The sequence below is a fragment of the Uranotaenia lowii genome, chromosome 1 (assembly GCF_029784155.1).
Source record: "Uranotaenia lowii strain MFRU-FL chromosome 1, ASM2978415v1, whole genome shotgun sequence".
Taxonomy (NCBI): domain Eukaryota; kingdom Metazoa; phylum Arthropoda; class Insecta; order Diptera; family Culicidae; genus Uranotaenia; species Uranotaenia lowii.
In genome coordinates this window covers 44,251,281-44,265,932 of record NC_073691.1, presented here as the reverse complement: position 1 = coordinate 44,265,932, position 14,652 = coordinate 44,251,281, and the positions used below count along the sequence as shown (strand labels likewise).

The following is a 14,652-nucleotide window of genomic DNA, read 5'->3' as shown; positions in this document are numbered from 1 at the left end:
CGTGCCGAAAATGTTCAAGCCTCCGGAGCTTCGCCCCATCGAGAAGTACTGGGCGATTATGAAGCAGCACCTTCTTAAACGACCTAAGGTAGTGAAGGCAGTGGAGGAACTGAAGAAAGTATGGGTTTACATGCAAAAAACAGTCGATTCGCAGCTTGTGCAGAATCTTATGGCAGAGGTTAAGCCCAAGGAGCGGGCATTTGCGTATGGACTGTAAATAAAATACGAGTAAAATGATAAAGTGAAGTTTACCCAATAGTTATTTTTCTATTCCTGAAAAATTGATGGCAATCGGATAAAAACTAGAATTTTGCGAATCAAATTTGGGTGTGGCTGTTGGGGTATGACCCGTCGTGGCAGGATATTGTCGCCTTCAACTATACCGTTGCCTAAAAGTTGGGAAGAATTTACCGCCGATTCGTGCTAACCGACTTTAATTCGTTCACCTGCAATCAGCTGAAGCGGAATGGTCCGATCATTTTCGGGCAACAGCTTTTGGATGAACGGATGGCACGAAACTGGAAATCTTAATCTAAGCGAACCAACCACTGACCGCCTTCAGTATAAACCTGTTTATGACTTTGTTCTTAACGATTCGAGGCTTGACCTCTCTTCCCAGCAAACATTAAATCGCATTAGAAATGATAGCTAAAGTCGTTAATAATGTTAATGTGAATCGCAATTCCTACCGAATAAGTACACGATCGTAAAACTGGAGGCAAAACGAACTGTGACGTACAATTCAGCGCCATTTTTGGTCACGATATGGTTTTGGTTTTGTTCACTTTTCTGTTTGTGTGTGTTTGACACAGCACACTCCTGATTCTAAACAATGGATTTTGGCTCGAATTAACCCAATTGGCACGCTGAAAATTTAACAACCACAAATACCTAATTATAACATTACAACTGCGGGCTGATACGTGTGGTGAGATTTGAATGGTATCACGTACTCAGCTACCATCTTCATGCACCAAGAGAAAGCGGAGAAAATATCCAGGGAAGGTCGTGACGGGGATAAAGCTTGGTAGCTTCCTGATCGGCTCAGCCTTGGTGGTTAGAAATCCTACAGGAGTGGTTGCTGTGACGGGCATCAGTAGCTTTGGAAGAGTAACATCATCGGCACACGTCTCGGGGTTCTCTGTACCATCCCAACGTTGGCGAATGAGAAATGAAAAGGAGTGCGATGTATGAGCGCAAGAGAGTATAGCCTCCCTTATTCTAGGGTGTAACCAAGTGTATATCAAGCAAGAAGCCCAAGGTTGTTTTGAGTGGAACGAACCCACACATAGCAGCAAAACGCAGCTGCAGATGGCCTATCCTGCATGATGTTCAACGTGGCGCTAGAAGGTGTTATTCTAAGAGCGGTTCCGACGACATTCATCTGCCGCGGTGGAGGAGATCTATCGCAAACTGAAACGCAATGCAAGAAGGATTCGGTTGATGATAAAAACGTCCAAGACGAAGTATATACTGGCCTGCGGATCCGAAACCGACCGAACCCGCTTGTCCAGTAATAACAAGGTCACGATCGACGGCAACGAGCTGCAGATAGTCGAAGACTTTGTATATCTTAAGTCACTGGTGACCACAGACAATGACATCAGCCGTGAGATCCGGCGGCGAATGATCAGCGGAAGTCGTGCCTACTATGGACTCCACAAGTAACCTGTACATGGCGCTCAGACCGATTATTTTCTACGGGCACGTGACGTGGATATTGCTCGAGAAAGACCTGCGCACACTCGGGGGACCTGCACTCGTGTGCAGGTCCGCAGTGTGAAGGCTAAGGATGAACCACGAGCTTGCGCGACTATACGGCGAACCCAGTATCCAGAATGTGATGAAGGCAGGTCGGATACGCTGCGAATCCGGTAGGAACGAGACGAGCAGGGGCGCAAGGTGGTAAGACCGAGTGGAGCGTGATCTGACGAATTCGAGAAATTAGAGAACAGACATCTTTCTTCCTTGATTTTAAAAACGCTGGTTTCCAGGCTATTTCTCAGAAGCTAGACTCAGTTGATTGGGAAGCTGAGCTTGATCGATCAGATCCCAACGCTGCAGCAGAAAAATTTACACACATCATCAATCACATAATAGATCTACATATGCCGAAACGTCTAACTGCCGAAAATGCTCGAACGCCTTGGATCACCAAAGGTTTGAAACGTATGAAAACTATGTAGCGCAAAGCTTTTCGAAACTACAACAGGCTCAAATCACCTCCTCAAAGGAATTCCGTAAGCTGAATTCAGCGTTTTAAACAACCAGCTCCAAATGCTACCAGAATTACTTATCTCGATTACAACGGAATTTAAAACAAAACCCTAAGTCTTTTTGGAAACACGTCAACAACCAGCGGAAGAAGTCTGGATTATCAACTAACTTGTTTCTGGATGACGAGATGGCCTCATCGGACCACGATATATGCAATCTTTTTGCTAAAAAGTTTTCTAGCGTCTTTACTCCCGGATCCGTATCCTCTGAACAAATAACTAGTGCAACTAGAAACATTCCATCTTTGACTACCCTTTGAAACAACATCTCTTTTGTTGAAGAAACTATTCTGAAGACGACTGTTAAACTGAAAAAAACTGTTTCCCCAACCCCGATGGCATACCAGCTACTTTTTTTAAATGCTTCATGCCTCATTTAGTGATTTTTATCAAACGCATATTTGACGCATCGCTAGACAAAGCTATCTTTCCGTCGTTGTGGAAGAATGCCTTTATGTTTCCGGTCTACAAAAAAGCGAAAGGAGGAATATTGATACAGAGGAATATCGACTTTGTGTGCAGTAGCTAAACTGTTCGAACTCGTTATCTTTGACCCAATTTTCTCGATCTGTCGGCTGCTTTTGACAAGGTGAACCACGAAACTGCTATTGCGAAGCTGGATAGGCTAGGAATTTGCGGATCCTTATTAGATTGGTTTCGCAGTTACCTCATTGGACGTAAATTCTCTGTAAGATCAGGTAACTCATGTTCCAAACAATTCTCTGGCACATCAGGCGGGCCTCAAGGCAGCCACTTAGGCCCAGTAGTGTTCCTGATTTACTTCAATGACGTGCTTTAACAGTAGTCGGTCCAAAACTCGCCTATGCAGATGATCTGAAGCTTTTCTAAACTATAACATGTTCTGGAGATACTGTACTTTTACAGCGACAGTTTGACAATTTTGCCAAATGGTGCGACAACAACTGCCTGCCATTAAACCGCAAAAATACTCGGTCATTACCTTTTCCCGTAAACGGCTTCCTATAACTACTGATTATTTTCTTGGAAACCAGATAATTGCTCGAGCAAAGCACGTAAATGATTTGGGTGTAATTCTTGACCGACAGTTGGATTTTAAGTCGGATTTTAAGTTTGAGATTTATCTTTCGCGTGACTAAAGACTTCAAAGACATTTACTGCCTGAAAAGTCTCTATCGTAACCTTGTCTGCTCAACTTTGGAGTATGCATCTGCTGTATGGTGCTGATCGAATCGAGGCCATCCAAAGACGCTTTCTACGTTACGCTTTGAGACACATGAAATGGCAAGATCCGTTCCGCCTTCCTCGACACGAGAATCGTTGCTACCTCATATCCTTGGACACGCTCCGAGCCCGGACGAGCTACCATTAGTCTCCGATCTTCTGGCTTCGAATATAGACTTCGACTTCGAATATAGCCCCATGCTGCTGGAAACTATCAAACCTCCAGGATTAATAGATCGGAACCTTCAGCCCTTCAGCTTCACATTCCTCTTCGCCAGAACAACTATGGAGCCAATAATGCCCTGATTGGTCTTACAAGGACATTCTAGGAAAATGTTCGAAAGAAGAATTCTAGCGATGTTAAGAACTGTGTAGTCTGTAGTAAATAATGTTTTGCTAATTTTATATGAATGTTACTTTTAAGTTTAGTCATAAGGATCAATACGTGATCCGTTGATATATTAACAATGAACAAACAGTTGCCATGGACCGAGTGAATTGGAGGAATATTGTTCATCAAATTATGTCGTTAGACGGACTACAATAAAAATAAAAATAAATCATGGGCCTTCAATCCAAGGACTTTCAGTTTCTCGGGTCTTGGCAATGGGTCTCACAAATCGAGAACCTGTGCTGTGTCTAAGGCACTTTCGTAGCTTTAATGCCTTTTCCATTTGTAACAACACCGCAACATAAAATTGTGGTATTTTTTTTTTATAATATTAATCTGAGGTGTTGGTTGAACAATGCTCATGCCTTCCATAAATGTTCAAAATTTGATTTTTATTCGCCAAGTAGCCAATTTGTAGCATCTAGAACCTTCATTATCCGTGGTTAAACTAATAATGATCTTTAGTTGACATAAGATAAACAGTATAGAAATATGTACCTGACAACTTAGATACTACAGTAATTTAGTACTTTGATTATAGCCTTTAACATTTCAACGAAAAGACTTTTAAGTTTGAGATTTATAATGGTCTCAGCCGTTCCCTAGCGGGACAAGCAAAAAAAAGAAAATTTTAAGCTTATAATTCAAAAGTTAGATTTCGTCCACTTTTTCGCAGCTCTAATCTTAAAAATGCGATTCCTCCTTTAGGGCGTCCCCGTGAGGCTGTTTTCTTAATTCATTTAAACTTTGAGTAAAAAGACCTTTGCAAAAAAATATATTGATTACTTACCTTGCGGGCTTGTGGTACTCGCAGAGATAGTCGAATCGAGCGTCCGGAACCGGGACTCTGTAGGTGACAAGATGAAAGAAAAAGAAGATATAAGTATGGTAACCAAAAAAAAAAGTACGCTAGACATTCCCGGTAAGGGAAAACGATAAAAGTTCAAATTATCTGTTATTACGACCGGCTCGGTCCAAAATAAGTCAAAATTTTCCCTACGGCTGCTATTACTGCTGCCGGCCATTTCTGGGACATCGCAGCCGATCGATCCGGGCCTCTTCGTAGGACAGCACTTTTTATACGGATCATTACTTTCATTAATATTTCGATACTTTTTTTTCCGTGAGCAACCGAATAAATTTCTCGTGCAACGGAAAAAATGCGTGCATAATTTCGGTTTAATTTTGCGCTCAATATGCAACATTATCGCACCACCACGTTCGCTGGAAATTCGGGTGGGGAGAACCCCATCATCATAATCATTGCTGCAGTTCGTCGTCGAGAAATATCCTTCGCCAATAAATGGCCGCCGCCGTTTGCCGTTGATGTGGTCAGCAATTTGCGTATTTCGGTAGCCCGGTCGATGTGATAACCTCCTGTCGTTTTGCTGCTGCCCGTCTGCCCGTCTGTAACACGACAAACAGCAACAACAATAATGATGATGATGGCGATCGGCCATGTTGAACGGCAAATATTTAATATTCTTGCACAAACCGGTTTTGCAGGAGTAACGAATCGGACCGGGGCCAGCCGATTAAAGAGAACAGGAGGCCTTCCTCGATGTGACCTTCTAAAGGGTCGTGATATAAATTGAAGTACATTTTTTGATTACAACTATATCGCAAGTTTAGTTCTGAAAAGATCTCTGAAAATGCGTCTTATTATCCAATTTCATATGTCTCAGGGATAACTCATAGCAAAGATTTTGTCTTGTGATGGGATTCATCTACTACAAAGGTGTTTTTAAAGATCGGTGATCAAAAGACAGGATATAAGTCGTACTTTGCCAGTTTTTAATTTTTGTAGTTTTACTTTTAGAACACAATTTTCAATGATGTTTCACTTGAACCTGTACAACAATGATTTTTGACTTTGTTTTTAAAGATATTCCACGTTCATTCACAAAAAAATTCGGTTATGCGGTAGCGTCGTTCGATTCCCATCTCGGTAGAGGGTGTTAAATATTATTCTAAATTCAGTCACAGAAGCTCTATTTAACGGTTTTCTACCTTCAATAAATGATTTTATTATAATTTTTAAACTAAACCCTAACATCTTAGCATATTTGAGATTTCAATTTTCAGAACATCACTGTGTCGAGCCTGGCACTAACTCTGCGCGTTTTCGTATTTGCTTATTAAGAAAAACATTTTTTCAAATCAATAAGAAAATAAGAAAAAGCCAAACCAAAAATAGTTGTTTTTTTTAGGAAAAGAGGCATTTGAAACAAACTGTAAAGATTTGGTTTTATCAGAAATTCTGTGCTAAATGTATGAATATAATGAAAAGATGTCTTAAAGCAAACTCATTTTCATTAAATGGCATATTAAATGATTCAATACAGAGAATAGTGATTTTTAAATCTTATGTGCAATGATGTGTTTTCTTTGTTTCAAAAACCTCATTTGAATGTATTTTACAAACTTTTTAAAGCCCTAGGATTTTCATGAAAATATTTTTAAGACGTGAATTCAGTTTAAAAATGGTTATGATTACACAGTGAGAATTTAGATCAGAAATTAAGTGAAGTGTTTTTTTTTTATACAATCAAAATGATACAAACATTTTCATTTCTTTCTTCTTAATAATTCATCTAAAAATATTTCTTAGTTTTTAAGTTTAATGTACAAATATTCATACATGGGACAACATTTGTTCATTTAAGGACCAGAACCATTTGTTTTTAATGCATGAAACTAATTTCCGTCAATCATATCAGCTTTTTCGGTCTTGTAAATTAGATTCAAATCTGTTGTTTGAAAATTATCAAACGGCTCAGCTCGATCTAGTCGAACCCAACCAAATATTCGTTGAAAAAAATTCAAAGGCTCAAAATGTTAAATTGTGACAAAAATTAAAAGATAAGTCCCAAAACATGCTAGGCATTTATTTGAAGTTTATTCATTTAAAGTTTCTGTTTGAACCGTTTCACTATTTAAAGATTCAACGATTCAAGAAATCTCTCTAAAGCGACGAATTCTGACTTCACTTCATATGCAGATATCGACCGTATTCGTAGTTCTCATTTAAATGCTACTTTGATTGCGTATACGTGTACACTAGACCGCTGCAAATTTTGTATGAAAATTTCAAATTTATACATTTTTACAACTCCCATAACTTTTTGGCGATTTTTAATGCTACAAATAGCAACAAAAGTTTTTGAAGCGATTCATTCAGTTCTAAATAAGCGCAACAAGTTTGAATTTTGTATGGAAATTTGTATGGGATAGCAAAATTTTTCATTAAAAAACCGCCAGAGCTGTACTGAAAGTTCTGAAAAATATATCCCTGGATTTTAAATATTCCTTGATTCTTGCAGTACATTTTATGTAAACAAACCTTAAACCTTACTTTTACCTCAAAAAAGATATTCAATGTCATGCAAAAAAAAAAATCATAATATATTTTTTTAATTTTAGCGTTTTTTGATTACTCATTTTAAAGCTGTTTAACTGTAGAATGAAAATAAAAAATCGCAAAAAATGCTTTGCATAGCCAATCGGTTTGTTGAGTTTAACCTTGACAAAACATATCTAGAAATTTGTGAAAGCACTAGTTAGCAAAACCTACCATTTTTTAAATCATTTCACTATGTTTCACTATTATTTCACTGAATTCAGATTTTTTACTTTGAAATGGATATAATTCTTTCATGAAAGACTTAGCTTCTTCTCATGTTACCAAAAAATGAAGCTTAAGAAAAGGCTAAACCAATAATTAAAGACAAACTTTATTTCAAGCTTATTTGAATTTTCTGGATGATAATAATAGGCAAAAAAATTTCTATAGAAAATTGAATTGCATTGTGCTAATTCAGCAATTAACCAAATCATCTCAAATTTTACACTGTTGCTTGGTGACCCAAAAGACATCGAAAAAAGCAAAAAGTCATTTCGTCGGCCTAGTGTACACATATGTTAGTTTATGTTCGGAATTTTTGCTGGAACATTCCGTTGTTTAAGCAAAAAAGAAATTGCAAGTTAAACGGGAGTTGATACATTAAAAACCGCAAAGAATTCAATCCGAAAAATATTGTATTTTTACAATCTATTTCTCATTTATTTTCCCACATTTCCCGAATGAGTGGCAACCCTGCATCTGTATTGAAACTCAAATCTTGACACAAAAACTGGCTTGTATTTAGATTGGGTTTTAATTAAAAAGTGAAACCAACCAAATTCAGAATTTGAAGCTGTTAAAAACGCAGGTTTCAGTGGTGGAATAGAGTTATCTTTATTCATGTTTCGTCTGTTAGGTCATTAGAATACAACTATATTAATTAGCGATAGCTAATTGTCACTTTCCACTTCTTATATTCCCGAACCGGGAAAGTACTCATTTCCTAATGAGCACTTTGATATTCTTACCCAGAATATCTGGCAACACTGTTGTGTCACCACAAACCCAATTCGAGTATTCCCGCCTAACCGTGTTATGATGTAAACATTTGTACCGCGTTTATCATCATCATCTGTCATCAGCAATTATTGATCTATTGTTCTCGATTGTGAATTGGAAATAGCAAGAGGAACCAAAACAAGAGGTTCTGCTGCAATCTTTGAAATTCCCGGTTTTCCCCGGTTTTACAGACTTTTATTGTCCATTTTTTGTCGGTATATAGCAAAATTTCAACATATTTCATTGATTTGGTTGTTTTTCTAACACTCAAATCATTGAACACTTAGACGAACTTGATTCTTTTTTAAAGTTTTCATCACATCTTAAAATGATAAATAAAAAAACATCCTACACAAAATTGTTATGGGTTTTTAAGTCTTGTGATATTCTATCATTTTTTCATAAGTTACAGATACCAAGTGTGTTAAAGGGTGATACGGTCAAAATTTGGTCAATATCAACTTGACGTATTTCTTTCAATTTTGCATTTAAAAAACCAGAACACCCCTCATTTTGAAAGTGTGTGTGTGTGTGTAGAATGTTGCTCTTATTTTGATTTTGGAATTCACTCTTCAGTTGTCAAAATTCCGTCCAAGGAAGAAGAGCAGCGTATCAAAATTTTGCTCGCGTATAGAGCATTTCCTGAGACAGATGGTGGTAGGGTAGCTTTTTGTTTTTGTTTTGAAAAAGGTAAACACCTACTGGTCGCCATTTTGAACTTGGGAGATTAGCACTGTTCAATTATTTCTTCAAAAGAAATTATTTTTTTCAAATTAACATTACATAACATCAACATTACCTTCAAAGTATTTCGTCGAAATTTGAGCGACTCAATACGCTTGTTCATGCTAGAATTTGCCAGAGCAAAACAAAACCTAATTAAATCATCGTTTTATGCAAAACAAGTGCTTTTCAGCATCAAACAAGTTTTATTAAAAATCACTAAATAAGAAAATCAAATTTTGAACCTTCGCACTGGTCGGTAGATTGATGAGAGAAATTTGACGTTTGAAAGATTTTTTTTCTTTTTTTATTCAGTCTTCCTCCCCCAGCCTACCACCAGCTGCCGAAAATTGTAAACATGAGAAATCAGCTGTTCTGTTGACAAGTCGGGAAATACCTTATAGCGAAAATCTGAGCTACTCGCACGCAAAGTTGGCAAAATCACTAAAAGTTGCCAAATCAACCGTTACAAATGTAATTGAAGTGTTTGGGAACGTTTGTCGACAGCCAAGAAGTCTGGATCGGGGGGAAATCGAAAACCAGAAGCCGCTGAGACGACAAAGAGAGTTGCCGGTAGTTTCAAGCGAAACCCTAACCTCTCTCTCCAAGATGCCGCAAATAAGCTGGGTGTATCGTCTACAACCGTGCATTGAGCCAAAAAACGAGCCGGACTATCGCCTTACAAGAAGGTAGTGACTCCAAATCGCGGTGATAAACAAAATTCGATGACCAAAGCGCGATCTCGGAGAATGTACACGAGGATACTGACGAAGTTTGACTGCGTGGTAATAGACGACGAAACCTACGTCAAAGCCGACTACAAGCAGCTTTCGGGACAGGAGTTTTATACGGCAAAAGGAAGGGGAGAGGTAGCAGATATTTTCAGCACATGAAACTGTCAAAGTTCGCGAAGAAATATCTGGTTCGGCAAGCCATCTGTACCTGTGGCTTGAAAAGCAGCATTTTCATAGCTTCCGGGACTGTCAACCAAGAAATTTACCTGAAAGATTGTTTGAATAAACGTCTGCTGCCTTTCCTGAAGAAACACGGTTGTTCCGTACTGTTTTGGCCGGATTTGGAATCGTGCCATTACGGTAAAAAGGCCATGGAGTGGTACGCCGCCAACATCGTGTAGGTGGTTCCCAAGGACAAGAACCCTCCCAACACGCCAGAGCTCCGCCCAATTGAGAAATACTGGGCTATTGTCAAGCGGAACCTAAAGAAGACAAAAAAAACTGCTAAGGACGAGCAACAGTTCAAAGCAAACTGGCTTTCTGCGGCGAAGAAGGTGGACAAGATGGCTGTACAAAATCTGACGGCAGGGGTTAAGCGTAAGGCCCGGCAATTCGGATTTGGAAAAGCGGAAGCCTAACTGAATATGTTTCCTGAATTTTATACTAATTAAACTTGAAAAAGAAATTCAATTTGATTTTTTAAATAAACGATATCACCGATTTACACGCGTTTTCCCTTGACCAAATTTTGACCGTATCACTCTTTAATAAATCTCTTAAAATGAAAAACCAGCCCCCACAGAATGTTGAAGGTGCCCTGGCCGAACCCTGCGGACTGTGTGGGGATAGGGGAAGGTATGTTAGTCAACGTTTACTTACAGATAGATGCAGAGATCTCTACGACCCATCCATAAACGTGAGGAGGTTTTGGAGTATTGTTAGTAAAAAGTTGAAAATGGTTAACCCTGGGAGATGCTAGGCCAGCATTGCGGGTAATTTTAGTAACTTTTATGCATTAATTCACTTTTACTCAGAATTTTTACATTTTTTTGCACTCAATGTGATGATATTTCAATAATTCAACCTATAGATATCCAAAAACACTTCATGCTTTCATAAATATGTTTTTTCTACCGTCAAATAAAAAAAATAGTTTTGAGATCATTATACTCGTTGAAAAACATATGTATGTTTGAAAGTCGGGCAATTTGCAATGTCTGAAAACTGTCATGGTCACTTAAACTGCTTAAATCCCAGAAAAATCGAAGTCGGAGGTTGGAAGACCCGAAATATTTCTTATCTTATGTGAAATTTTCTCAGAAATTCAAATCTGCCGTCGAGTTAGACCGGAGACATCTGAGTAAAGCTTTATTTGATCCTCATTTTCCGGAAATATAAACAGGCATAAATTCGTAAAACTTAATTTGATCAAAACAGTTTTTCAGCCGGAAAATTGTTAGGAAATATTTCAATGTGATGTGCATGTTTCTAGAAGGTTGATGAAATGTTACAGAGGTTTACGCATTTACGCATCATTACGTAATGGTAAGAAGTTTAAACAGAAAATAAATCTTCTTAAAACTTATCTTATTGATTCAGATTTTTTGTATGAATTTTCAAATAAATTTACAGAATTTATAGTACGGTTTTTTTTTATTTTCAAATAAATTGATCGTATATCTTAGCAAACTAAGGTTGCCAGCATTTTTCCAGCACGTATCCGGGCCGGACAAATCCGGGTAATTTTATACAAAAACCTGGCAAAATCTGGGCATTTGATTTAAAAATTGACGACCAAAAATCCGGGCAAATTTTGTCAAAACATAAAAATTACTCGACAAAAATCAAGAAATTTTTTTTTAACTTTTTTTGACGTTTTTTAAATAAACTATTTTAATTTTTGGAGATATTTTATAGTATGTTTGTCTTTGTTTTTAATTCCGAATTTTTGTTTTATGAACCAAAATCTTCTTTTAATTTTAATTAGAAAAATACAGTTTCTTACTCTTGTCCTTGTCAGGACGCAATATTTTAATTTGCAGCGAAAAAATATTCAGAGCTTGAAATTTTAAACTAAGTATATAATATGCATTTGAAAGTTTATAAACGTTTCACATTTCAGTCAATCATCTTTTATTAATAGATTATGATTTTTTTTCAGACACGAATACCACAAGGATGGTAAAGTGTCGTAAATAAAAAAAATAATGATTTTTTAGTTAATCTATGAAAAGTTTCGAAAATGATTACAAGAAGCAAATTTAAAGCAAAATTTCATTGTTTTTGAAGTGCTTTATTTTTTCAAAATTTACTAAAATTATTGTGAATTTTTTGTATTGTTATTATTTCTTGCTAAATTTTAACTTCGAAAAACCCCTCCTCATGGACGCTCTCCTTTGCACGGGCCTTCATTTATTTGTATCTTTTTCCAAGATTACGGGAGAGATATGTTTGCAATTTGTTTCCGTGAAATAATCTTTGGAAAACCGAAAAATTAAGTATGAAGTACTAATGAATATATTTTGCACCATAAGTTGTTCTTGAGTATAATAAAGTAAACTAGCAAGACTTAAATTTTAGGGCATCTATAATGTACAAAATGTATCACCATTTTCCCAAATCAAGGTTTTTCTTTATCACGTTTTCTTTTTCCTGAACTTTGACCTTCAAAATTATTCAAATTTTTTAATTTGGTCGTAGTTATGACAAATTTAGCCGATTAAGCTTCTTGGGCAAAAAGCAATGTACTTGATTTTTTATCACTCCACCACAGTTTTCGCGTAATGGCGCGATTCCAGACACAATCAAAACAGAGTATAAACTTGGTGAGGCCTATAGAAGTGCTATTGGAGGCAGTCTTCTTGGTATATTTAGCCATTCGTCGTGTCAATCGTTATGGAACACTGACTGGTTTGCAGTGACCACAGATCGACAGCATTTTCAAGTACTGGACATAAAATTTATAATTTTTTTCTTTTTTATTTCTGGAATATTCAGGCGAGACTTGTCAACGAAAAATTTTTGGCTGGGAACCTGCTGGAATTCGCTACAGAGGTGCATTTTGGTGTAAATTTGGAATTTTTTGAAAATATCTCCCCACTTGCGGTGCAAATATTTTGCGCACGATTTGACCACCGTATTGTGTTTTTTTTTTCATCGGTGGGCAGCCTGTTTACCTGGAAAAATTAAGTAAGGCCAGTTTATTAGTCAGTTAGACGAACTGGATGGTGGTTAAAACCCCCCATGAGGGTCCAAAAATGTCAAGCGAAACATTATTTTTCTAAACTCAAAATTTAAAATTCTTCCTAAAATTTTCATGAACGACCATAATCATTCAAGAGTAACAAACTTGACTCAGAGCTAAAGCAAAAAACCTCGAAATCTTATCTTAGCTCAACAATTCAACCACAGTTTTGTGAAAAAAAAATCCTAACTTGTTGATAGAAATTCAGTCCCAAATATTGAATTGGGAAATAAGATTAGACTTACTTGTCAGATTGCCCAGACTTTGCCCGAATTGTTTTACTTTATTTGAAAATGCAAATAAAAATTTAAATTGTGTCATTCAGTCATGTATTTTGCTTCCAAATTTTATCAAAATTAACATAAACGATTTTTTGGAAGCCTAAAATATGATTTAAAATTTACTGAGGTTTTTATAAAAAAAAATCAAGTGTTTTTTTTCATAACTTTAAGTGTGTCTTTGATCTTTAGAATTCTCAAAAATAAAACTATCCGACGAATGTATAAATATGGTGGGAACCGATGAAAAATTTTGACCGCTTTCCCGGATTTTCTGGTAGAAAAAAATATTACTTAAAAAAATTATATCCTATTTAGGCTTTGCTTCGTTTCATCGCATTTCTCAATGTTTTGGATTCAAATTTTAGTTTTTTGTTGTTGATTTTTTCATAGAACATACTGGGTCTTTCAAAAATCTCAGTTCATCAGTATATTGAATGGAAGATTAAGATGATCTGAACATGTGTCTCAGGTAATAATGACCAGGTTTGTTAAAATTATTATCTTTAACTTAGATTCAAAAATTGTCATCGAATTCAAAATTCAGATTTGAACCCAGGTTCAAAAAGCAGGATTCAGACTCGGAATAAAAAATAAAAAATCAATTGGAGATTTAGTTTTATGTAAAGTTTTATAATCAAGATTAAAACATCAATGTGAGAATTTTATTAAGGATTCAAATCGCAGGAGTTGGTTCGAAATTAAAATTTTATATTCAATCAGAGTCTGTTTTGAACCACAAACAAAAATAAATCTCAAATATGAAATCAAGTTTTATTTTAAAGATTGAGTCCTTTAAAAACATAGATTTCAATTTTTAAAACATATTCACAAGATTCTTATTAATTGTGAAATAAATTATTGATTTTAAATTTTTAGTTGATGAAAGAACTAGAGCTTTATCTTGAAGTGCAAAATTCAACTGGGAATATGTAAAGCTTAGGAAAAATTGGAACTTGGAAACTTTATGGAGTTTTCAAGAGTAAAAACCTAATCTAAATTGAACCCCAAAATTAATCATTTTTAAAAATTAGTTTTGGGAGTATCAAGACTGTTTTTTTCTTCACAAATAAAATTCCGTAAAGCGCAAAACTGAATGCCGAGTCAACCGGAAAGCTTCCCTCTTTAATTAGTCACTTTTTGCTTAATTTTAGCAGCAGCAAACAACCACCCCGTCTCGACATCAATCGATTGACGAATGAATGATTGTTAGCTCTTCGTTCGAAAATTGTCAATTCTGCACCTTTGATATGCAAATGAGGCGCGCGGCTTTTGCACGCTTCAATGATTCAACTAGCTTGCTTGCCAGGGTGGCAGGGAGATTCATCTCTAATTTGCCATTTTCCCAATACCGAAGCGATCGGAATGGTGCTGCTACCGGAGTATTAATTAAACGGTATG

General features: G+C 36.5%; 1 protein-coding gene across 1 annotated transcript in view; it reads right to left on the bottom strand.

Annotated features, from left to right (window-relative positions):
* LOC129739790 (obg-like ATPase 1) overlaps positions 1 to 14,652 on the bottom strand; it is a 217,551-nt gene that overhangs the window by 200,767 nt on the left and 2,132 nt on the right. Inside the window, exon 3 of the mRNA XM_055731309.1 lies at positions 4,661 to 4,717. Within this exon, the coding sequence (XP_055587284.1) occupies positions 4,661 to 4,717 (57 nt within the window). The remainder of the gene's footprint in view (positions 1 to 4,660; positions 4,718 to 14,652) is intronic.